Below are 25448 nucleotides of genomic sequence, written 5' to 3'. Positions count from 1 at the left end.
TTTTGTACCAGGGACTGAACCCAGGACCTTGTGCTAGTGAGGCAGGTGGTGGCACCACTGAGCTACATCCCCAGCAACTGACACCAGTTCTAAAGCACAGTCAGGACACAAAAATGACTCTGTCCAGTTGAATAAATACAGAAAAGACACTGGCTCCTTAAGAGACACAAGCTACCACACATTCAAGGAGAAATCAGTAGACAGAATAGTCCTTTACCATGACAGAAGTGGGATGTGTCATTCGAAGCCTTTCAAAAAGGAAAACTCCAGGCCCATCTTGGCTTACTGGTAAATTCTAACAAGAAAAGAGCGCCAGTGTCCCACAGTTGCTTTCAGAAAAGACAAGAAACACTTTCAGATCACTACAGTAGTAGCCAACTTTGCCCTGATAGCCCATATCACCCCAAAACCCAACCCTGCCCCACTGTCCACTACCTTGATGACAACACCACCGTGGTGCTCAGCATAACCCCACGTCCAGTTCTGTAACACTTACCTTTGTCTGTCCCAGTTCCCAGCACTGCCCCACACCCAGTGTTATCCCAGTATTAAAACCAGAACCCGCAATATAACAAAACTGCAAATCAATGCCCCTCGAGAGCAAGACTCCAAAGCCCTCAGAAGTAGCAGCACATCGAAGCCGGCAGCACAGCCCCGGGGTAATACTGCGTCACACCCTCTCAGGGGTGCTCGGGGTACAGCCTGGATGCTCCCACAGTATTCCGACAGACCGAGGCAGGCTCACCTCGGGGATGCAGAAGAAAACATATCTACTCGTCGTCGTGGCCCAAGCCTTCAGCAAACCAGGAATAGACCGACTTTCCTGCCAGCTCCAAGCAGCGCTGCACAAACCGCCCCTACAAGACACCCGGACACAGGCAGCCTCTTCCTGGGGGGCGGGCTGAGGTTTCCAGAAGATGAGTGGTGGCAGCACTCCAGCCCTGCTGGTGGCCAGGATCTCCCTGCTGTGGTGCACTGAGCTGCCCTGCAGCCCACAGCTTAAAATGACTCCAGCCATTGCTAGCACCCAGGCCCCTCAGGTCGAGGATCCAGGCTGAAGAGGGCGGGGAGCTGGTCTCTGCCCCAGTGTCCAGGCCCCTTCTCCCACAAGTCGCTGGAACTGGCTGCTGGCAGAGACCTGGGCCGGAGCCAGAACTCCCCTCCTTGGGGCCTGGCACCTGAATGCCAGGGTGCCCAGAAAGAGTGCTAGGCAGGACCCACGCTGCTGTTGGAAGTCAGGAGGCATCACTTCCTTGCTTCTTACTCAGCTACCGGGTCTGAGAGAGCTGCCTGGGCTGAGGAGGTTGCAGTCCACCGTGGAGAGGCTCCCAGGCTGTGCTGGGAGCATCAGGCTCTCCCATCCTCTGTGGACCTCTGCTTTCTGCCTGCCATACTCCAGGGCTGCTGTTTGTCCTTGCCCAAGGCACAGCAGCCCCAGGCTTCTGAAACGAGCCACCGGGGAGCCGGGCTGATGGCTCTACCCTCGGCTCCCTCAGTGCCTGTGGTGGCTCCTTTACCTGAGTTGAGCTCCAGACTCCTCCCGAGACACGGACAGGGAGGCAAAAGAAGGGCAAGCTTCCAGCAGCCACCTGGAGGGACAGGAGGGTGGGGCAGGTGAGGAGCCTCCATCCCCACGTCCTTGGAAGCTGCTGGGCGACACCCATACTGCTCCACACGAGACAGGCAGCCTGTCCTTCGCCCTGTGGACAGCAGGACCCAGCTGGCCTCAGGACTGGAGGGCAGCCGCGGGGCTCTCAGATGCTGTGAGGTGGGTGGCGTGGGCTGACCGGCACCCTGTGCTGGTGCCAGGAGGAGAGGAAGGAACCAGCGCCTGGCCCTCAAGGGAGCAGAAGGGGAGGCGCAGGGTGTGGCGGGACTTCACCAGGGAAAGGGCCCGGCAGGCAGTGGAGGAACTTCTGTCACGGGCAGGAAGGGAGCTACATCCCCACCCGGCGACCTCCAGGCCAGGGTGAGAATAGAGGTCACGGCGGGGCAGAGGCGAGGGAGGATCTGGCCCTGTGCCAGCGGCAGGGAAGAAGTTTCCACCAATCTGTTCCAGGGCGAATGCTCATAAAAGATGGTTCTCTGAGCTTCTTCTGGGGAGGGAGCCCCAGCTGCAGCATCTGCTGCCCGGAAGCTCGGGAGGGTCCTGGGCCCGAGCTGAGGCACCAGGAGATGCGGGCCCTGAGGTGTGGGAAGCCCCGCAGGGCAGAGCCAGGCTGGAAGAGCAGCCCAGGGCTCCGGGCCGAGCAGGGGCAAGCCTGTGGGAGGCTGCAGTGCAGTGCACCTGCCTGGCACAGGCCGGTCCAGACCAGAAGACAAGGCAGACGGGCACAGCAGTGTCACTGCAGGGTGGCCGCACCAGGCCCAAAATCCACTTTGAGGCAGAATCATGAGGAGAACACCGAGGTGTCACAGACTGGAGCCCCAGGACAGAACCGCACATTACAGGAGTCTGGCTGGGAGCTGACGACCTGAGCACCAGCCCCCCGTCGGTGTGTGCCCTGCTCCACGCTGTCTGTGCTGCACACCGAGAGGAGCTGGCGACTGAGCCACCAAGGCACCCCCAGGTGGCTGTGGCACCAGGCATCTCAGGGTGGCGGACATTCCGGTGCAAACAGGCCGGCGACCGCCAGCCCTGGGGCCACAGGCACTGACCGGGCTCGCAGAGGGACGCGAGACAACACTTGAAGAAGGGGAGCGGCAGCACAGGGGAGTCGCTGTGCTCACCCTGGGGGCCCTGTGGCCTGGCCCTGCTCCCTTGCCCCAGAGAGCAGGCCCGGGAGGGCACTGGGCATGGCCAGGGTGCCCAGAAATGCAGGCAGCACTTTCTCTCCCCGCGGCTGGATGAAGGCCTGGCCAGTCCCACCTGGGTCACCCCAGTCAATTGTTTTGCTTTGCTTTGCTTTCCTCTCTCTCAGTCTTTTTAATTTTGTGGTGGTGGAGATTGAACCTAGGGCCTCACTGCACTTTTAAATTGAAAAAAAATTCCATTTTCGCCTGATCTGCAGCAGATCCGCTGCTCCACAGTGGTCCCTGGATACCAGGACTTCCGAGGTATTTGGCCCACACACGTTCCTCAGCCTGGAGCCCAGGACCTGACTCGCTGTAGGATGAGACACATGGAAAGGGCCCTGTCACAGAGGAGGCCCAGGAGGACAGAGAGGGGTGAGCTGGCCCTGCTGCGGGGCAATAGGGCCTTGAAGGAGGGGGCAGAGCTGCAGGTGAACCCGGAAGGAGCAGCAGGGCTTTGGAAATGGGCAGAAAGGAGGGAGGCGGAGCAGGGCCTCCTGCAGAAGGTCCCACGGCAGGGCTGCAGTGGGGACTTTCCCGCCAGCACAACAGGGAAACACAAGACTTCAGAGCCAAGGGTGCCACGGTCTAAAGATGAGAATGAGGAAGCATGGACAAAGACATCTCAGTTTCCAGAGGAGGCGAAAGCCCAGACAGATGGAGGATGGAAACGGTACCAGAAAGAAGGCCGGGGCTGGAGGCGGAGGTCGCCCTGGGCAGACACAGCACAGGTCTGCGCAGGGCCTGCAGTGGCGTTGTTTCCACGTGGGCGGCCTGGGGCAGGTTTGCCTTGAGATTATGGCTTGGCCCTGACTCCCTGTGGTGGCTGGGGTGGGGCCCCCAAGAACCTGCCCCTGCCCTGCATCTGATGGGCACAGGGCTACAAGGCACCTGCTCAGCTGCCAGGCATGCTGCTGGCCCTGAGTACAGCCCAGGAGCTGGGCACAGAACATCAGGGCCAGGCTGGTGGCACTGGAGCAGAGCCCGAGGGAGCTAAATTAACCCTCTCTTCCTCTAAGTCTTGTGTGCCAGTGACTGGAAAGCTCAGTAACACAGCTGCAGAGGGTGAGGGGGCCCCGAATCCCAGCCCAAACTGCTCCTATCACTCAGCCCCACCATAACCAGCTCAGATCCAGGAGGCCTTTGTCCTTGGAGGACGTCAGAGTGTTATGCTGGTGGCACCAACAAGGGAGGGCAGGTAAGAGGACCCTGAGTAGGGTGCTCAGCAGGAATATCAGTCACCTTCCTGCTGCTGGGACAAAATGCCCCGCACCTGCAACTTAAAGAAGTCCATTTTGGGTCACAGTTTTTACAGGGTATAGTTGCCTGGCTCCCAGGCAAACTGGCCTGGCAGAGGGGGGATGGCAGGCAGGAAGCAGAGAAAAGGAGGAGCTGAAGACAAGAACACACCCTTCCAGGTCTCACCCCCCAGGGACCCACCTCTTCTGACCAGGCCCCTCCTCCTAACCACACCTTCCACTATTGCCAGAGACCCCTGTAGTCAGGGTCCAGTACCCACCTGCCCAGTATACAACACAGGCCTGAGAAATAAATACACTAAGAGACAGAACTAGGAGAGAAAGTGGGTTACCAGGACGACCAATGCCAGTGCAACCAACAAAGGCACTGGCCAGGCCCAGGCACTGATTTTTATTGGCAATCCATTGAGTTAAAGGCAAGCTATGAGTGATTTTTGTGAAAATTAATGTGAACAAGGCTTATAAAGGACAGGACAAAGCATTTTCAAATTAGGAACAGAATGGGCAAAATATATGATTGCAATTAGAATATTGTCCTTCTAGTCTGAAGGTTTTAGCTGTGGGAACAGAATTAGGGTGTGAATTACTCTGACCTCAGCACATAGGCTTCAGCCAGACTCACTTCTCAAAGCTGTGGGGTTCACTCTTCACAGCCAGCTTTGGGAGAACCCAAGATTACGGTCCTCTGCAGCTATGAGCCCATGGGGGGGGGGGTCACAGCAATCCCATGATCCAGTCACTTTCCAAAGCCCCTTGCTGGCCACATGAGACCTTGGGGGACATTCCAGGCCTGACCCATAACACCAGCATGGGGGCTAAAGGGAGAGAGCTGTGCCAGGCAGGGAGGAAGGGGTGGGGGTAGCCCAGGCCCATGGAGAGAACAGGCAGCCGTCCCCGCCAAGGGCAGCACTGTAGTGCTGTGGAAGAGTACTCTCCAGCTGGGTAAGGTACTCGTGTGGCACAGGTCTGCAGACAAGTCCCCTAGCACCCACCCCTCCTGGCTCGGGGACCTGAGCTTCAGCAGAAGAGGTGGAAGGAGGCTACCCTGTGAGCTTCCACAAGTGAGAACAGCATGCAGGTGAGAGAGCAGTGTCCCCTCCGAGGTCACAGCACAGGCTGGGCCCCTGGGAGTGCCCATTTCCTGCCCGGGAGAGAGGCCACTTGCAAATGCTGCAGCTTTGATTTGACACCAGGACTCATGCAAGGGCCCTTGGGAGGGGACCCAGCACCAGATATTCATGGGCTCAGGTCCAGGGTCTGCTGATGCCTGCCGCTGCAGGGTCTGCTAGGCAGAATGGCTCAAGGAAGGGATCTTCAGCCCCTCAGGAGTCCCCAATCATGAGTTGCCGGTACAGCCCCTGGGGACTCCTCCAGCCTGAGGCCCTTGTACAGGATCTGCAGGGCCCATAAGCCCACACCAGGACCCTGCTAACTTGCATGGGGGTCTCAGCTGGGCAACTGTGCCAAGGAGGGCTGAGCCATCAGAGGCAGGAATCAGCAAGGAGCTGTGGCATCATGTCTCCTGGCCACTGCCTGTCAGCACTTGGCCCTGGTTCTGACCAGGTGAGCTCCGCAGGCGGCTGTCACACTGGCTTCTCTAGCGGCCCCTCCTCCTAGTGGGCACTGCCATCTGGTGGGCATCCTGGTCATAGCACCCAGCTCCTGCAGAGCCCTTGGAGAGGCTGGTACGGGGTTCCCCATCCCAGAGACCGCACTGCCAGCCCGGCATTCGGTGGGCTCAACATTTGCTCCCTACCACCCCTGCACAGGTGACCCCAGGCTTTCCTGGAGCGCACTTAGCAGGTGCCCCTCCCCACTCACACTGGCCCAGATTGTCACATGCAACCCTGGGTCCCCTGGTCCCGGAGCACTGGGCAGGAGCCTGCAGACATCCCGTCATGAGGGAGCCCCGGGGAACACACACCTCGTGGTCTCAGGAGTGCAGTTGCAGCAGGGAGAGGCAGGGTGTGCTGACTGCTCTGCCCTGTGCACCTGGGAAAGGGGGCGGGTTGGGGCGTGGGTCTGAGGACATCCTGCCCCCCAAGATGGGAGAAGGGGCTGGGAGAGTGAGGAGGGGGAGACCCTGGGGGCAGGGAGGACAGTGGGCAGGGCCAGGGAACAACAGATGGCCTGGGCGGGGCAGCCTCTCACCCAAGGTCATAAACACCAGGTCATAAACTGCCCCACGGAGGGGCCCTGGGTGCCCTGTGCAGCCTGGGCTTGGTCTTGGAGCCCCTTCATCCCCTCCTACCTGCCTGGGGCAGTGATCTCCAGCTCCACGGCTACTGGGGGGACGAGGGGCAGCGGGGCTGACTTCCCGCGGGGGCAGAGCTGTCTCCGAGGTTCAGCAGGACTGGGCCCTGGGATGTGGCTGCGGTGGTGATGTTGGCAGCAGCTCTGTGTGCCGAATGCGGGGGCTGTGGCCCACGGCCAGTTCAGGGAGCCTGGGCATGTGGGGTCCACGGCAGCAAGGTCACAGCGAGCCTCGGGCAGGGGCAGGCGTGGCCAACCCAGGAAGCCTTCTGCTCTGCTCCACTCCCAGCTGCCCACCGGTGGACAGGGCCCAGCCTGAGGCTACGCAAGCCCTGCTGTGTGCAGAACCTGAGCCAGGCGGCCCACGGAGTCACACGCTGCTTCCTTTATTTCCTTAGTAAGAGGCCCTTCACTTTGACCAGGTACGCGGCACCTGGCGTAACAATTTCATTTTCCAGTCTTCTCTGTAGACATGTGACTGGCTTTTAGTCAGTAACACTGTCACTTCAAAGCTATACCCTTAAAGGAAGAGGTGTACCTTTTTTCCCCATACCCCCTTTCTTGTGGCTGGAATGTACATGTAAAGGCCTGACTCCAGCAGCCATGTTGAACCATGTGGAACCCTGAGGAAGTCATGCACAGCAGAGCAACAAGACAAGAAGGCCCTGGGTCCCTGGCATCAGAGGGCTGCCCACCAAACTAGCCCAGATGGCCCCCTGCACACTTGCAGACAATGAAAGAGATAAAAGACTGTTTCTCTGTTGGTTTCTCTGTTGATTGCCGCCAAGGGCTAACCCTAATCTGAATTCTACAGAAACTGCTGGGCCAAAACTGGAGAGGTGATGGGAAAGCTCTCCTTTCCTGGCCAGGGAGGAGGGGGCAGGAGCGAGGGCCACCCTAGATGGTGCTGGGTCCAAGGATCCGACCAACTGCCCAGACTGCAGACTGATCACCGTAGCCCAGCTCCAGGGGCCGCACACCTACCTGGCCAACACTGGTGCTGCCTTGCACCAGTGGCCTACAGAGCCCCTGAGTTGTCCCCAGAGCCCCTCCCTGAACCCTCAGGCCCAGGCAGGGGTGGGGGTGGGGGAAGAGAACACCCCCACGCCTAGGCACCAGCCACATGGCACCCTCTGGCAGGGGGCAGGAGGGCTGAGCGCTCACTGACCCTCCATCTCCCCACTGGTCCTGCAGACAGCCAGGGAGGAGGCAGAGTGAGGACATAGGGCAGAGCTGGGGTGCATACAATGTGCAGAGGGAGACCGGGCCAAGCACCCAAGGACAGCAGGCAGAGACTGCCCGCCAGAGCCCTGCAGACCTGTGACCAAGGTGGCCTCCAGGATCGGGGGGCCAGGACACGGATCCCCTCCTGAGAGCTGGAGGCATCTCACACTTCCTGAGGGGCCCGGAGCTTGTGCAGCCGAACCGCCAGCCCAGGATTCCAGTTGCTGAGCCACCCTCCCGTGGGACTCTGGGGTCCAAGGTCACAGCTAGGGACCACCACAGACGAGGCCACAGCATAGGTCTCACGGGTGGCTCAGACTTCTGGCCTCCAAGGGCCAGTGAAGTGTTTCTGGTATTCTGAAGCTCATGGCCACTGGATGTGCCCCTGGGAAAGGGCCAGGGGCTTGAGACCTGTCCACCCCAGCACGCCGGGCCCTCAGACTAGGTGCCCAGAGACAGTGAAGAAACCACACACGGTCCAGGTTGATCACTGTGTTTACTGAGTGCACAGGTCCACTGGGGTCTGGACTCGGCCCCGTGGCAGAACTGTCCAGAGTGTCCACACGTGTCCCTGCCGTGGGCTTCTGCACCTGAAGTCCCTCCAAGAACCCACACCGGCCCGTTTTGGGGCGCAAGCCTCAGCCTGTCTGTGTGGTGGAAGTGAGTCTCGGCTAGTGCATTAGAAAACTAGAGTATGTTCCCTGCCATCGATCCCTAGAAGGTGGACGATGCCTGAAGTCGAGACCAGGTGCAGATGGCAACATATTCACTGAAAGGAAAAGGCCAGGCCTGAGCCTGGTGCCTACAGGACAGTGCGGGTGGACATCAGGACGAAGGCATTACGAAGTATTCTTTGGAGCGTGAACAAAAGTGCAAAGACAGCCAAGGCAACAGCGCAGATGGGGAGCTGCAGCCACTGTCGCGGCCAGGGACAAGACTGCAATGAGTGGGCACAGGTACAGGGCCTGCACACAGCGCGCCAGGCCAGTCCCAGGCAGGTGGGCGGTGTTGAAGGGACAGTGGCTCTGAGCGCCTCCGTGTGTGACAACCAGTGAGACCCTTCCGGCCTGCGCTTGGCTCCCGCCACACCGTAGCCTGGATGGCCCAGCTCGGAGGCTGGCCCAGGGGTCTGTGGCGGCGGGGCCGAGGGCAGGGATCCCTGTCCACACGCATTAAGGCAACGACTTTGGAAACCCAGTCCAAGTTCGATGTGTGGCAGTTAGCAGTACCGCTCAGCAGCCCCAGGGACCCAGGGATTGTCCCCTCCTCTGCCACACTGGACGGAGCGTCCAGCACCGAGGGGATTTCAGGGCGGGCTTGGCCAGACCACAGCCTCAGCCGGCCTGGCCCAGCTGAGTCAAACCCCTCCGCTCCTCGGCAGGCTCAGGGCGCCCCACCTCCGGGCACCTTCCCTTTCCCACTCTGGCCCCGGAAGCCCCCAGGCCACCTCCTCCCGAGGGAGCCGTGGGGTTCCGCTCCCCACACACACTCAGTTCCCTTCTCCTTCTGCTCCCTCAGCCCGCAGTCCCACCACACTGCCTCCTGCAGAAAGCCCTTCCCGCAGCCTCCCTCCTCCTCAGGTCCCACAGGGGCCCAGGAGCAGCAGGTGCCTGGAGCAACCGGAGGGTGGCTGGCCTGGGACAGCCGCACCGGTGCCCCGGGCGGTGACTCCAGCCTCTGGACCCAGTGAGCTCCAGCGGCCCTCTCCGCCCTTAGCACGTCCTGCACACTGCAAGGGCAACGGACAACATCAGGAACCTGACCCCGAACCCTGTGCTCAGGATCCCAGCCTTGCCGGAGCCACGCCCTCTGCTCCACCCCAGCTCCCCCGGCTCCCCCCAAGGTGCCCAGAGGCCCGCATGTCACCAGTGCCATGGGTGCTGGCCAAAGGGTCTCGCCGTTTCTTTCAAGAGGCTGTGGCAGCAGAGGTGACCAGTGCCAAGCTGCAGCCTGTCAGACGAGGTCCAGGGCAGGTTCCCACGGCCTCCACTCTATGCACTATTTACAGCCAGGCGGAGCATAGCCAGACACGAACCAGAGTCTCCAACTCAGATGCCTGCCCCCCATGGGTCCCCTTGCCTTCGGGAAGCTTCCAGCAACATCTCAGGGCTAAATCTTCCCACCCAGAACAGGGGTCTTCCTCACGGTGCCCTGAATGCAGACTGGGCCCCACCACGGCAGAAGAAGGCAGGGTGCTTTCCCCTTCTCTCCACCAACATCCCCGACGTGCGACCACCGGGCCTCCAGAGCAGTGCAGAGAAGGTTCAGACCACTGGGAGGCAGGGCAGCCCTGGCTGGTGACTTTCTTCTGGGCAGGGTCTTAGGGTGATCAGAGGGTCCCTTGCAGTGCTCAGCAGCTCTCCAGCCTCTAGACGGGGGTGGGCAGCAAGGCCTCCCAAAGAGGTAAGGGGTCACTAAGGTGTTCTTGGGGTCCCACAGGCAGTGGCCTGGGCGTGGCCTCTGCCGTCATGCCAGACCATGGCAAGGGAAGAGTGGCTCTCAACCTGGGATGTCCCAACACAGGACACCAGGGTGGACTCTCAGAGGACAGAAAGAGGTCAGGTGAGAAAATGCCAATGGTGGACAGGCAGTGCCTACGTGGAGCAGGGCGTGGGGGCGATGAGGCTGGGCCACATGTCCACAGAGGGCTCAAGGAGCCAGCCAGCACCAAATGCTGGCCCAATACAAGGACAGAGCCATTGCCAGTGGACACAGGCCTCCCTGAGCCCAGCACAGACCCCTCTGGGCACTCAGCGGCCACGAGGAAGAAGGCAGCATGGGACCCTGAATGGGGTCTGGGTGGACCCTGTGCCACTGCTGTCCAGAAGCCCCAGGCAGTCAGAACCCACCTGTGTCCAACACTCTGGAACCATCTGTGTAAAGTTATTAGTTTCTTGTGGCCAAAGAGCAAAAGATCAGAAACAAAGGGCAGCCAAAGTCAGAACGGGATGTTGTGTGTGTGTGTGTGTGTGTGTGTGTGTGTGTGAGTGGACAGGCAGTGCCTACGTGGAGCAGGGCGTGGGGGCGATGAGGCTGGGCCACATGTCCACAGAGGGCTCAAGGAGCCAGCCAGCACCAAATGCTGGCCCAATACAAGGACAGAGCCATTGCCAGTGGACACAGGCCTCCCTGAGCCCAGCACAGACCCCTCTGGGCACTCAGCGGCCACGAGGAAGAAGGCAGCATGGGACCCTGAATGGGGTCTGGGTGGACCCTGTGCCACTGCTGTCCAGAAGCCCCAGGCAGTCAGAACCCACCTGTGTCCAACACTCTGGAACCATCTGTGTAAAGTTATTAGTTTCTTGTGGCCAAAGAGCAAAAGATCAGAAACAAAGGGCAGCCAAAGTCAGAACGGGATGTTGTGTGTGTGTGTTTGTGTGTGTGTGTGTGTGTGTGACAGAGAAAGAGAGAGTGAGAGCGAGAGCGCATGCAGGTGTGTACATACCATGTAGGTTTTGCACTTGTATGTGCCTACAGGAGCATGCATTGTGAAGTGATGCCTGCCATTGTGTGCCCCTATATATACATGTGTGAATGTGTGTACCTGCTCTGTATGTCCTGTGAGCTTGCATGTACACACACATGAGTGTGCGTGTGTATATACTGTTGTGTGATCTACTTGTGTGTACAATGCATGAACTGTGCACCTATGCATATGTGCTTTGCACAGGCATGTGTGTAAAACTGTACCTGCTTTATTGTGTGTATGTGTGAGCTTGTGCACATGTGAAAGTCTGTACCTGTCGTGTGTGTGCATGTGCACTTGTGTGAGCTTGTGAGTGTACCTGCCATGATTGTGCATATGCACCTGTGTGTGTGTGAAAGTGCACAACTGCTGTGTGTGCATGTGAAAGTGTGTACTGGCCATGTGTGGTCTGTGAGCTTGCGTGTGCACGTGTGAGAATGCGTGTGTGTGCCTGGCTGCAGGTGTGTGTCTGGGTGTGTGGGGACGCGTGCTCTTACAAATAATACCTGCCCTAGAAACCTTTGCCCCAGGTGGCGCTGGCCATGCAGACCCAAGAGCTCACAGAGCCTCACGGAACCTCAGCCTCCTGCCTGTCGCACTTCTGTGAGGGCAGAGACCCAAGGGCAGTGGACCATTGTGCTGGTCGGGCTGGGTCGGGGGAACCCCAGAGGGAGCTCCCCCGCCATCTCCCAAACTAGGGCCGCAGCCACCCCACTGCCATGCACCCTTTGCTCTTCAGAAGGGCTGCAGACAGCGTGCATGGTGCCCAGGCCAGTGCTCCTGTCTGACACTGGCAATCTCGCCATCATCCCTCTTGCTGCAACCCAAGGAAGATCCTGCTGCTGTCCTGCTGGGCTGCCAGGGCTCAGGGGGAGATGACCGGCCCACCATTCTCAGGCTGCAGAACCCCAGCCCAGGGCCCCCAGCACACCCCAGGGGCAGGAGGTGGCACACACAGGAGGCACCCACACAGCCGTGGAGCCCATGGGACAGGAGGCAAGGGGCCCCTCCTCTACCCTGGCTGAGGAGGAGTGGGCTGGGGCTGGTGGTGGGCACTCGAGCTCCGCCTGGGGCCCCAGCAGGAGCCTCCCTGCACCACCACCAAGGACAAAGGGTGACTCAGGCCCTGGCTCACACCGGCCTGGAGGAGCGTGATGAGGGCTCTGCCATGTCACTCACCTGCAGAGACACCCTGGAAGGCAAATCTCTCGGCACAGAGGGATCTCGGCCACACAAACGCTGCTGGCGAGAGCCAGGGCGCCAAGAGCGGTGCAAATGCGGGCGAGCCCCCAGCCAGCAGCCTGGCAGAGATGCTCCCGAGTGGGAGCCCTGTGCCCTGTTGGTCCCCTGCACCAGGACCCCCAACGGTCAGGGGCCTGAGCCCCAGGAGACGGTTTCCAGGTCCTCCCCAGTGGCAAGATGGGCTCCGCTACTGAGGACAAAGCCCGGCCGCCCCCAGTCCTGGTTGGAACAGACTTCGCACAAGCAGTGCGAGAGGCAGCCTGCCTGTGTCCCAGCAGCCACTCATGGGCCCAGCCAGGGGCTGGCTGCTGCAGAGCCAGGACTCCCACCATCCGACGCCATCGCCCGAACGACAGACTGGAGTAGAGCGGGGCTCTGTTTGCCCCCATGAGCCTCTACAGCTGGCTGCAGAGCAGGCCAAGCTGGCCAGGTCGGGAGGGACAGAGCTTCCTGCTCGCACGGCCCAGGGTGAGGGATAGGTCTCTCCAACTCCCAAAACACCTGCAGGCCCCAGCCCAGGGACCAGTCAGTGAAAACGAGCAGCCGAGACACAGTCAGGTCCAACAGAAAGGACCCTCAGTGAAGCGCAGCAGCGCCTGGAGCTCAGAGCAGGCAGGACTTCCGCAGCCGTGACTGCACCATGGGTCTGTCAGGCGCGGACCGGGGCAGGCAAAGAAGGGCCCTGGCTAAGAACAATGCAAATGTGCCCGTTAGACCACTGTCAAAACGCTGGCACCTGGCCAGAGCAGTCAGGAGAAAGGCAAGGTCACGGTTGCCCATTGCCCAGACCTTCTGTGGCTGGGGCACTGCTGGCACTCACACACCTGGAGTCCCCCCAGAGCCCTTTGAGAAGAGACTGCAAGCCAGGCCCGCAGAGGCTACAGGAGGCCTAGTGCAGCACGGTCCCAGGGTCGCTCCGGCACCCAAGGCCTCACCCCTTCCTCAGCTCCAGGCAAAGGGTCCTGAGCTTGGGGCAGCTTCCATCAAAAGACCTGTGGACCCCAAAGAAAGTGGGGAGAATGTGGCCGGGAGCTCTCTAGCCAGGCTGCCTCGGGCGAGGGACCCCGCCCAGCTGTGCACACACAGATGGCAGCCGGGCGGTGCCTTGCTGGGCACAGTCAGGAAGGAGGGGCAGACGCCCGGGGCAGGGGTGGTCCACGCCCAGTGACTTGCTACTCTGAGCTACTAATCCAACCTGGGACCCCTGGCCTCAAGGGCGGCCACCACAGGAGACAGGCCGCCCTCCCGGGCCCCCGAGCCCCGCCACCCACTGTGCCTCTTATCACTCTGTCCTTGTCCTATGCAGGGTGACTGCCTCCGAGCAGGCTGGGCAGACGGATACTCCTGCAGCCCATTTGGAAAGGAACTTCTGCAAAATGACTCTACACGAGCTGAGCAGCCCTGTGCACCTGTCACCCTACAGGGACCCCCCAGGAGCCAGGCTCGCCAGTACCCCTCACCACCACAGCACCCCAGAAAAAGCCCCAGAGAGCTCCAGCCACAAACCAGAAGGCAGAGTTGGGGCGGCGCAACAGGGGCCTCGTGGCCTCACTTCCTGGGCCCGGCCCAGCCCACGTCGCCAAAGGGACCTTCGCCCGTGGCAGAGCGTGGCGGTGGCCCACAGGGCGTGCAGAGGTCCGAGTCCGTGTCGGACTCGCCCTCCGCGATGTAGGGCCTGACCTTGGCGCATGGGGCCACAGCCGCGTAGCAGCTGCTGAGCGCGTCCAGGTTCTCCTTGGACTGAGAGATGCTGAAGCCGCTGAAGGAGCGCTCCAGCTCCTCGTGGTCCACGGACGGGATGGAGATGGACGTGTCGCTGTCCCGCAGGGCGCCCTCGTGGGGCCTGCAGGCCGGGGCGTCCTCCAGCCTCAGGAACTCTGTGCTGGCCCGGTTGCCCCCGCTGTAGGCAGACAGTGACCGCTCATGTGCGGGTGGCGGCGGGATGCGGACCAGTGAGCTATGGTCCCCCACCGGGGAGGTGCCGTGGCGCTGGTGGCCCTGCTGCTGCCACGATGTGGACGGGGGGCACTGGGCAGGGGGCACCGCGGGGGGCGCAGAGAAGTTCCTCTGGCCAGTGGAGCTGGTGGAGCGGACGATCTTGATGATGCAGCCCTGCTTGTCCACGTGCTCCCGGCTGTCCTCAGGGCTGTGGTACGGCGGTGCGGGCTCGGGCTCCTTCGCCCCAAAGTAGGCCTCCGTCTCGGTCGGAGGGATGCCCATGCGCTGCATGTAGATGTTCACCAGGAAGTCCAGCTTCTTCTCCATGGACAAGACCTACAAGAGGAGCAGCGACTGGGCTTAGGGGTCCCCCGCTCCCACAGCCTGGCCGTCTGACCACACAGCTGCCGGTAGCAGACCCAAGACGGAGGTCTGGTAACGACATCTTAGGACCCAGGCCCAGAGAACACAGTGGGAGAGGCAAGGACAGGCGCAGGCTAGCCAGGCGAGACTTCGCAAGTTCCGGGTGGACGAGCCAGTCCACGGGACCCTCAGCGGAAGGCAAACTCACAGGCATCCAACCCGGGCACAGAGGAGCATGTGAACCGGGGGCTCTGACCTCTTGGTGCTGCCACCGCAGTGAGGACGAACACTTGGAATGAAAGTGTCCAGCTGAGCGGCCACTGTGGTGTCCCTCCCACCATGCCCGCCCCCTCCCCGGCTCCAGAGCCTCTCCTACCTGCTTCTCCACCTTCCCAAGCCGCCCCATCATGCTGGGGTCCTCTGGCAGTTCCGCCTCCGCCGGGCCCTTGGTCCGGTCCTTGTCCGTTATCGCCGGGCCCCGCCCCACGATCTGGTCCACTCTACCGGGAACAGAGACCCGGCCCAGGCATGAGTTTGGGGGAGTGTGGCCAGACCCTGCCCCCTCCTCCTTGGCCAGCCCCCAGCCCCCAGACTGGCTCCAGGCCCAGCCCAGAACCGACCAGGGGGATAGCAGGTGTCAGGAGGACACTGGTGCCTCAAGCTGTGGCCCTGCCTCTGACACCCTGGGGCCTGATTCCTAGCGTTGTTCCGGTGGGGCTGGGCACATTAATAAGGAGTAAAGTAAGGGCTCCCTGCCCCCCAGCCCCCCCAGCCCCTGCTGTTCCACAGCAGACGAGCCCAGAGGAGGATCATGAGGCGCCGCACATCCTCCAAACGGTGCTGTGCCCCGGCACCCAGGCTCTGAGCTTTACTCCTGCATAATGTGCCACCGAGGCCCAAGCCCACAGGCTCCGGTGGGGACACTCAGGGTCTGCAGCAGCGATGACAAGCGGGGAGGCGGCAGCTGCAGCTCCATGCACAGGAGGAGGAAGGAGGCGACACAGAGCTGCTCAGGAAACGCCGACACACAGCCACAGGAGGGGCGAGCCACTGCCGGCCCCGGGGTGTGCTCGAGTGTGAGAGTGCACCGCACATGTGTCTGCCAAGTGCATCCTACCTATGTGCACACGTGTGTGCAGGTCACAGAACCCAGCGGAGTGACCTCAAAGGAGGCCTTGGACACCAATGCCAGCGAGAAGGAAAGGGAAGCCGGGAGCAGAGCACACATCTGCTGTCCCAGCTACTCGGGAGGCTGAGACAGGATCACAAGTTCGAGGCCTGCCTGGTAACTTAGTGAGAGCCTATCTCAAAACAAAAGGGCTGGGGGTAGTGCTCATGGTAGCCTGGCCCTGGGTTCAACCCCCCATACTGGAAAAAAAAAGATGAGAAGGAAGCTCCTTGGTGCCAAAGGCACAGAGCTCCTGCTGGGCAGCGGGCAGCCTGTGGGGGCAGGGAGGCCAAGCTGGGGCAGGGGCCAGGCTCAGCCCCTTGCACAGTGACCTGCTCTACAGGGCCGCCCTCCCTGCTTGGGGACCTGGACTCTCTGTTGCGAAAAGCAGAAGGGTTCAGGCTCGTATCAGCCATGGCAGCCTCCTCATGCTCCACTGGGCTCCATGCTGGGCTCATGCACAGCAAGAGGGACAGGGAGGGGCCCCTGGCTCCAAGCAAATGCCGGTGGCGATGAAGGGGAGGGGCTCCCCGGTGTTCGAGTGTCCACACAGTCCAGGCACAGACGCACAGCACCTTCACCCCTGCCACATGACGGGTGCCTGCCTGGTGGGGCCCAATGGGGCCTCAGCCCAGGACTCGGCCTCACGCTGCTGCTGGGAGAGGGTCCTCCAGCAACCCCGGGCTGGCTCCTTCCCTCAGGCTCCAGCTGGGGAGTCCTCCTCACTCCCCTGGTGGTCTAGGAAGCCCGATACTTGGCCACCTTCTACAGGCGGGGCCTTCAGGCACGGGGACAGTGGACTCTCGGGCTCTGTCTGGAGGGCCCTGGGCAGGGAAGTGGCATACACAAACCTGCCCGCTCTGGGGTGCCCCCTCTCACAGGAAGAGCCACCAGGTGGCCCTCTGACCTCATGGGCAGTAGCCCTGTCCCAAGGGGGTGGAGAGGCCACTCCTGCCAGCTTACCAGGTGCCATTTACCCAAGCACCCCGCGCCACCCAGACCCCGCTGCCCTGGAGCTGCCAGGCAGGGCCTGGCCTGCTCTTTTCCCTGCCTGCTCTGGGGGCTCTGCTCTCCCTGGCCTGTCAGGCTTGCTGGAGTAAGGGGACAGTCATCTGGTGACCCCTGGGAAGCCAGAAGGCCTGAAAAGTCTGGGTTAGACACAGAAGAGCCTGCTTCACTGCCGACTGTGCCCTGACCCCGTCCTGCCCACCAGCTGGCCCTGGGGAAATCCTACATTGTCCTTATCAACAGTACCATTCGTGACAGCAGTGCAGAGCACCAGGGTCACTCTGAGCCAGCTTGGTGTGGGTGCTGCAGGAGCTTTCTTACTGACTCCGCATGACAGCCAAGAAGCAGACGCTGTCATCTGCACCCTGAGCCTGAGGAAGGGGCCACAGGCAGGTGGTCCTTCCTCTCCCATCTGTGCTCGTACCACAAGCCAGCATGTGGTGTGATGAACCCAGCAGAGGCCTGAGTCAGCCCAGGGGGCCTCGTGGGTGCATCTGCAGCTGAGCAAATGGTACTCCAGTGGCCACTAATACCCTCTGCTTCTGCCCAAAGCCACCCAGCCTGTGGTGGACACCGTGAGGGCAGCCGTGCCAAGGGGCAGGCTCCCAGGGGGTCCCTATGGTGAGGAGGCCGGTGAGGAGCTGCCTTCCCCTAGCAGCGTCATCAGGAGGACACCTGGACACCTCTGTCTGGGGGAGAGAACGGTGGAGCCCACCGTCATGTGGCCTGGAGCGAAGGGGCTGGCCATTCACAAAGACAGGCCGGAGGAGGTGCTGTGTCCTAACCTAGGTGAGTACTGGGGTGACTCTCTCGGAGGGGCCGTGGGTCCTTTCGTGGGGTACTTCTTGTGCCGGGGAGTTGAAGGGGGTGGGGGGCCCACAATCATATCTATCCTGGCAGCATAAACAAGAAAAGAGACAGCAGCAAAATACACCGTGAAGCACCCAGATGGAGAGGGAGTCGCTGGGACGCACAGACGCAGGAGCAGCCCAGCGCCACCACGGTCCTTCCCCCAGGCAAATAAGCCTTGCTCACTCGCCCTGGGCTCTGCCGGGCCTTTCCCGTGTCCCGAGCCAAGTGTTCAACTCCGGCTGAGCCTGTGGTGCACTAGGCTGCTCAGCACACAGCTGGGGAGGCTGGGAGCAAAGTCTTCAGGGGCTACAGAGCCAGCGACAGTGTCACAGCGACCGTGTCCCTGAGGGGCCAGTCTGCTTTGCCTGCTGTCCAGGCAAAACACAGAGTCAAGGGCAAGGCAGGACAGAAGTGCCGAGCAGGAGGGCGGTGGCGACAGCTGAGGTGGAGGGTGGGAGCCTCACTCCCCACTCCACAAGCCCAGCCTCTGCTCTGCCCAGGCCGGCAGAGCCCACACTGGAGTGGAGGCGGGACACCCCCCTGGCCACAGCTCAGGGAGGCCTGAGTCCCTTCCCTGGCACTTGGAGCCAGAGAAACCCGACAGCCACGCGGCTCCTGACAGGTACCAGAGACACACACGTGTGTGTAGCCAAAGGCGCACACTGCGGTCCTGCGAGTGGGTGCCGGGCTACAGCACGGCCACGGACCTGAGTCTGTGTGTGTGCACACGGGGAGCACACACGAGTGCGTGTGCTCGGGGCTCTGCGTGTGTGTGTGTGTGCGTGTGCGTGTGTGTGGTGTGTGCATATCAGGTCCTAGAAAGAGCTGGCGGGGACCCCGCTACTGCTGCGCCTCCAGTCACATTGGGCTTCCTGCTCAGGAGGGGCCCACAGCAGGACTGTGTTCTGGAAGAAGCAACTACTGCCTGCCCGGGCCCACAGGAGCCCTGTGGCTTCACCTGATAGAAATGCTCCACCCCAACACACATGCACACACATGTGCACATGTGTGCTGTGTGTGCATGTATCAACTCACTTGTGTGCATGTGCAGCATGGCACACAGGCGCACGTGCACACACCTGCACACATGCACAGACACACATGTGCACACACATGTGCTTGCACATACATGTGTGTCACACATTCAGAGACCCATCTACACACACGTGCCTGTGCACACATATGTGTCAGCACGCACACACACTTGCCCACCACGGGGTAGGAGGGCGGGAGAAAAGGGAGACACAAGAGAAATATTAATGACACACCGCGTGACGACAGGGCAAAAAGCTGACGAGAAGCCGACGTGGACCGGACGAGGTCCCAGCCTGGTCCTGCCCCTGCCCTGCACACCTTCCCACACAGGCCCGGGGTGCCCACTGGCCCACACCAGCAGCGGCAGGTGAGGGCGCTTGCCTGGACTGCAGGCTCTTGATGCGGGACAGCATGTCCAGGTGCCCGGCTGAGTACTGCTCGATCACATCCATCACGTCATACGGCCTCAGGCTCTCCTTGAACTTCCGCTTGGACACCAGGAACCTCATGACACTGCGGGGGACGAGCAGAGCTCTTGGCTTCAGCCACAGGCCATCTGGGCCAGGCCCGGGTCCCCCTGCCGTGCCCTCCACGCATCTCTGAGGAGTAACCCCAGGGGTGACTGTCCCTGCCATCTGGGTCACCGCTGTCCTGACGTCACGGCCAGAGGTTGGCCCTCAGACAGGCCCTGTCCACCTGGGCCGCTGGTGTGCGGCCAGCAGACTCCTCATTTGATCCTGACATGAAGTCACCCAGCCCAGCGGCCCTTCGAGGGCTCCCGCCCTTCCTGTGGGCCTCGTGGGAAGGCTCCCTCAGACCAAGCCTACCAGTGAGCCCAGCATGGCCAGCTCTGCCTTTTTCCCAGAGCCATCCATCCCCGGCATCATGCAGACGGCAGCAAACAGCCGCCGAGGGCTCCTCCCTGCCTGGGCCGTGCAGGGCCAGCTCACCACACGGCTCGGATGCTGACTTTCAGGCCGGGCGTCAGGTCCTCGGCCACAAACTCGCAGTTGCAGCTCTTGTTGTCCTCCACGATGTCCTCCCCAGGGAGACTTGCTTCTGGGTGTAAGGGAGTGTGAACCGTGAGCGGATGCTCCACCACTGAGCTCTGCTGACACCCCAACTTCTGCAGCCCCAGGGAGCGGCTGCCTCGAGGGTTTAAAAGAGCACCCTTGTGACAAACACCTATCTGGCCACGATGACGTCCACCCACATACAGGACACCGTTCCGAGGCCGTGCCCCTGCCCGACCAGCCCTGAGCACCGTGCTAAGGGGAGAAGCCAGCGCCCAGAGCCCCTACTGGACTTCCACTCAGGTAGGACCCTTGGGTAGGGTCAGGGCTGGGGAGGGGAGCAGGTGGCTGCTAATGGGCTTGGCGCTTCCATTCTAGAGGACGAAAATGTTTTGGACCCAGGCACAGATGATGGTTGCAAACACAGAATGCATGAAAGCCGCCACTAAAGGGTGACTAAAATGTTTCACTTGGACTCAAAGAAAAAAAAAAAGAGGGGACTCCCTGCTCCACAAGGCTGTCACATGTGTCCTGCAGCCAGGTGCCAATGTCCCTCCCCTGGCAGCCGCCTGGCATTAGGGGCAGCAGCGCTGCGCTGGACCCACCTTCCGAGTTCTGCCGGGATGCAGCACCCTTGATGCGGAAAGCCTGGCGCGCACGGCTGCGGTCCCCGAAGCTCCAGCTCTTGGGCACCTTGCTAGGACTGTCTTCAAGGCTCTGGTCAGCGCTGGGTGACCGCCGGACCGGCTGGGCCTGGGGAGACCCCTTCCCCTTGGCAGCCACGCCTCGGGGGCTGGAGAAGACACGATCTTTCAAACTGACCTTCTGACTGCTCCCACGAGAACCAACAGATGGGTGGACAGACAGAAAGACACACAGAAAAACAGCAAGAGAAGTCACTCCGGAAAGAACATGCCCGCATCTGCTTGCAGCCGATGCTGCCCCACGACACAGAGGAGGACACAAGTTCAGAAAGTCATCAACCAGGCTGGGGCTCCGAGCAGCTGCTGGGGTGAAGCACGGGGCAGGAAGGGCAGCTGCGCAGGTGCGGCCAGAGGTGGGCCATGCCTGGGAGGTGATGGCCACAGACTCAGAAACCACTCCACAACCACCACCAGGTGCCAAGCCCTCTCACACTGTCTTGCCAGCCCCTCAGCATGACACCAGAGCGTGAGCTCTTCCCGGGATCTTCAGCCGCTTCCCCGACAGTCCCTCCCACAGCCCCCAGCCAACCCTGTCTTTCCACCTCCTGCCCAGGGCCAGGAGAGGCCGGGGCTGTGGCCAAGGCCCATCCAGCAGCACCAGCCTCTCTGTCAACCCTGGGAGCCTCCTGGCCTCTGTGGGCTGCTGCACAGCACCCGCCCACTGCTGTGTAACACCTCCCACCAGGTGAGTCTGGATGACTGGACCTGCCTGCTTCCACAAGGACAGCGAGGGAGTGGCACTTCGGCTGCGGCAGGCCATCCCAACAAGAGGAGGTGGCTGCCAGACAATCTTCACCCCAGGGCTCTTTCTGCAAGGCCTCTCTTGTCCCCATGTTTCTTGGTAACCATGGAGATGGCTAACACCCCAAGTTTGCCAGCTCCAGTGTCCTCCGGGCAGCAGGAGAGATGGACAGCCCATGACTGGGCTGCTCCAGACACAGCGGCCTCCACCCCACAGTGAGTCTGGGAACATCAGGCCTGGGTTCCGGCCAGCCACCCACGACTCTCACTTCCGGCTCCACCATCACCCCAGAGAACAGCAGGTCTCTTGTTCGGACACCACACATGCCACCCTCACAGGAGCCACAGGCTCCCCACAACAGCTTCTGGGCAGGGCCAGAGGTCGGTCTCAGAGTCAGAGCGGCCTAATGGCTCTCAGAAGTCTCCCCAAGGGGAAGTCCCAGTGCCCAGAGCCCCTCTGTAATACCTCAGGCTCCACCTCCACACTTCCACCATGGCAGCCCACCCTCCCAGGACCCACAGCCAGGGAGACACACCCCGCAGACAGTGCAGAGGGGACCATCACAGAGAAGAGGCAGCCACATGCTATCACCCACCCTGGACAGCACGGACAGGGCCAATGTCCTATTCCCACCCACCCCAAGGAAGCAGGCAACTTTAGTGACCGTCTGTGCCTCCCAGGTCTCTGAAGATGAGAAAGAGCAGGAAAGAGACCTATGGGGCCAGTGGCCCAGCCTGGAACCCTCCTAGACAGAGGGTGAGGAACCCATGCGGTATCCTGCGTCGAGTGAGCAGCAGGGGCAGCAGCATCTGCCTGCTTGGAATGCTGGTGGACGGGAGCCAGGGATACCTCGAGAACAGGTGGTCTTTGCCTTCCCAACCCAACGGAGACCTCAAACACTGGGGCCACAGCACAAGGGCTGTCTTGGCTCTTGTCCAGCGCAGGGGATGCCAGCTGCTGGAATGCCCTCTCTTCCTATGGGCTCCTCCTCCATCACACGACCATTCAGATGTGGGAAACGGGCCCTCCCAGCCCTAGAACACTGGGAAACCATACTTTCTAATGTCACGCAAGGTCACACTTCCACTCTTCCCTCCTCCATCCCAAGCAATGACAGAAAGGACACAAGGAAAGCCAGTCCTTTCCTTCTGCATCATAGCTGTGCAGTAAAACCGAGTTGATTGAATCCAACCATAGGGTTGCCTCCTCTCGGAGCTCCTGGGGATTCCCGGCCCTGAAGGTTCACAATTAGGAAAGGTGGCCATCGCAAGGTGACGTCACAGTCCTGCCCTGGAAGGCTGGGCAGCGATGGCACCAACAAGTCAAATGCTTGGCCACCCACCCCAAACCAGGCCAAGGAAGCACAGAACCCCAAGTCTCCAGAGAGCTGCACAGCGGGGACTGGAAGTGAATTTTGCAAGGTCCTTCCAGGAGACCAGCCCCAAAGCTGACCACTCCTACTCCTAGCAGGATGTCCTGCCAGCCTGCCATGAGAAGCTGAGCCCACGTTGCAGACCCACACGTGGTTACCCAGGGCCATGGCAGAGGCAGAGCTGCCAGGGAGCAACCAGGGCCTCGGTGGTGGCTCTGCTGTCCCAGCTCTTGGGCTCCACTCCCACTGAGACCTGCAAGGGAGGCCCTGCCATAGCAGGGGCAGTGTGGCCAACCTGCAGGAATGCCAGTCCTCAGCCAGGCTTCCTCCACTGCAGGACCGGCTGGCAGTGTGGCTCGCAGCTCCCCCTTACCTCCAAGCCAGGGACAACGCAAACATGAGGGCTCTTGAAGGCAGCCCCACTTGCTCCAGTGAGAGCCCAGCTATGATCAGGTCACTCTGGCGTTTGTGAGGGAGGGGCAAGTTCAGGCAGAGTCAGGGAAAAAGAGTGAGCTCCAGCCTTTCCCCCACCCGTCACTCTGGGGTGAAACTCAAATGGGAACGTGCCGTGAGATGGGCCTCAGCCTGGTCAGCACTCAGGGCTCCGGCTCAGCAATGCAGGGAACTGCCCAGCCCACAGTGGACCCATGGTGCCCAGGGAGAACGAGGGGACATTCCACAAGTGCACAGGGCAGGGCAGAGCCTGGCAGGGCCTTTCCTACCCCACACTCCTGAACTTTCTGCTCCCAAGCAGCCTGACATCAGCCCTTGCCCCAAGAATTCTGCCTGTGGCCAGAAGCACCCTGGACACAGACGCTGTCCAAGCAATCAGGACAGCTGCAGCCAGGGCCCAAGCAGGGTACCTCCCTTCTGGAGCTGCAGCAGGCTCTCTACTGAGTGCCCGACTCCAGAAGGCACAGGCAACAGAGAGGCCCTGGGGCAGGTGGACCCTGCATGCCCCTCTCCTGGCAGAGAAGGGTCCAGGCATGCACAGATGCAGAGGCACAGCATGCTGCTGGGCACCAACTCACAGCATGCACGGGGCCAGGAGCACTCCCACCCGTGGGCACTGTGCGGCTGCCTGCACACGCTGGGCAGCACCAGGGAGGCGGGGCGACGACCCAGAGACAGGGCTCCCAGAGCAAGCAGGACAGAGGCCTCCACACACCCAACAGCAGACAGGGGGCGGGCAGGTGTGGTCAAGGTGCAAGGGTCGGGCGGGGCCTTTCCACCATCCTGTGTCCAGTCTGCCCTAAACCAGACCTATTCGTCAGAGGGGGAGCCGTGGCCTCTGGCTTGGGGCTGGGGTGTCTCAGGAGCCCGGCACAGGCGAGCACACCACGAGCTGCCTCCTGTGCGAGGCACTGGCTAAGGATGGGCCTCAGTGCCTAGTAGAGGTGCCAGACTAACCAGCCCTGGAGGAATTGCTCCCTGAGGGGCAGTATCATGTTTCCATAGCAACAAATGGGGCTCTGGCCAGCGCTTGCCCACAGCAGCAGTAGCAGCAGGGGCACCTGGTGTGGAGGGAGGAGGGCCAGGCCACAGAGCTGGGGGCGCTGGCCGGCTTGTCCGGAACCTCTAGTAAGCAGGGAGGGTGGGAGCGTGCAGCGGGGCGTCAGTCCGTGCGAGCGTTGCGCGGTACCTAGAGTGTCCGGGGCAGCATCCACACAGGCACCCTCGGCACGGTCTGCCTTTACTGGAAATGAGGAGATCACAGTTAGTCCAGGCCTGGGGGCTCGACAGGACCCAGCCCGACGGCTCGTGCACCAAGGCACCACCACCACCGGGTAAGGCTGGGCCCACAGTCCCTCAGCTGTGGGGTGTGCGTCTGAGCAAGGACAGCCAGAGGGGATGCACAAAAGTCTTCCACAGCCTGGAAAAGAAAATAGCCTCCTATTTTTGGAGAAAAAGATTCTGGGTTTTTTCCTCCAAAAATACCTTTTCCTTCCAAAGCTACAGTTTGAGTCGATGTCTTAAAAGATGTATTATTTTTTGCTATATTCATGCCAATGACAAAAATAATACATAGGCTAAGACCTTGCACAGGCTGATTCCAGGAGGATATGACCTGCAGTAACTGTTGTGAAGCATGCACCTTTTAGGGAGAAAGAAATGTGCAGTTTAACGTTCAAACCAGGCAGCAAGGTATTACCACCCCCGTGGGCCTCAGTTTACCCAGGGGGAACGTCTGCCCCTAACTGGCGGTGGCTGAGGAGAAAAGGACTTGTGGCGGCCTGGACTGGAGGACTTTTGCCAGAGCCAGTTCACTGCAATCTTGATGAGGCCACCTTCACGCCAGGCCCTCGGAAGTGGGACAGCAAATGCCAAACCCGACAGAGTCACACCAAAGCCCCTGAGATTGTTTCTGCCTCAGGACATGCATACTTCAAATAAAAATGAAAACAATAAGCAGCAATAACGAAAACCCATCATTTCCCTCCAGGCCTTTCCTGCCCCCTGGCAGCCAGCTCCTCTGGGGTTGCATTTCTCAAACTCTGCACCCAAGAAACTCCTGTGTACAACTACGGTCTCAAACCAGAAAGAAGCTCCAGGAAAGATGTGCGGAGTGCTCTGCGTTCCTTCACAGGTTTATTTAAGGACAGAAGGTCCCTGTTGCACATTTTCCATATACAGATCTCTTCATTTAGGCACAGAGGACACACTCTGAATTCTGGCAAATGAGTAGCGGGGTGGTTCCCTGAAGAGTGCCCTGCTGCCCAGGAGTCCTGGACACTTGCTCAAGGAGGATCCTGAGTATGCACTGGCTACAGCCCACTCCACACGGGGTTTGCTTTTTAGACAGAAAAACAGCTTCATGTTCCCCAGGCACTCTGAGGATGTAGGACTAAGTAAAGCTGGACCGGATGAGCCTCTCAGAGAAGGCACTGCCAGCAAAGCTCTCCAAGACCTGGGCCCTGGTGGCACCGCAGTCGGAAGCTCTTCACAGAAGCCCTGCCTAACTGCAGCCCAGTTGCACCAAAGCCTGCTGAGCTAGTAGAGATTCAGCCCTCAGCTC

General features: G+C 60.8%; 1 protein-coding gene across 1 annotated transcript in view; it reads right to left on the bottom strand.

Annotated features, from left to right (window-relative positions):
* Positions 1-11076: 11076 nt before the first annotated feature.
* Kcnq2 (potassium voltage-gated channel subfamily Q member 2) overlaps positions 11077-25448 on the bottom strand; it is a 59487-nt gene continuing 45115 nt past the window's right edge. The window contains exons 13-19 of the mRNA XM_010638281.1: positions 24075-24128; positions 20220-20443; positions 19552-19660; positions 18983-19114; positions 17500-17607; positions 14915-15038; positions 11077-14511 (exon numbers count right to left, since the gene is read on the bottom strand). Of these exons, the coding sequence (XP_010636583.1) occupies positions 13786-14511; positions 14915-15038; positions 17500-17607; positions 18983-19114; positions 19552-19660; positions 20220-20443; positions 24075-24128 (1477 nt within the window). The 3' untranslated portion in view covers positions 11077-13785. The remainder of the gene's footprint in view (positions 14512-14914; positions 15039-17499; positions 17608-18982; positions 19115-19551; positions 19661-20219; positions 20444-24074; positions 24129-25448) is intronic.

This window comes from Fukomys damarensis, unplaced genomic scaffold (assembly GCF_012274545.1).
Source record: "Fukomys damarensis isolate Sample0158 unplaced genomic scaffold, DMR_v1.0_HiC HiC_scaffold_22, whole genome shotgun sequence".
In the NCBI taxonomy this organism is placed as follows: domain Eukaryota; kingdom Metazoa; phylum Chordata; class Mammalia; order Rodentia; family Bathyergidae; genus Fukomys; species Fukomys damarensis.
Note: the sequence above shows the minus strand (reverse complement) of the source record. Positions and strands in the feature narration are given on the sequence as shown.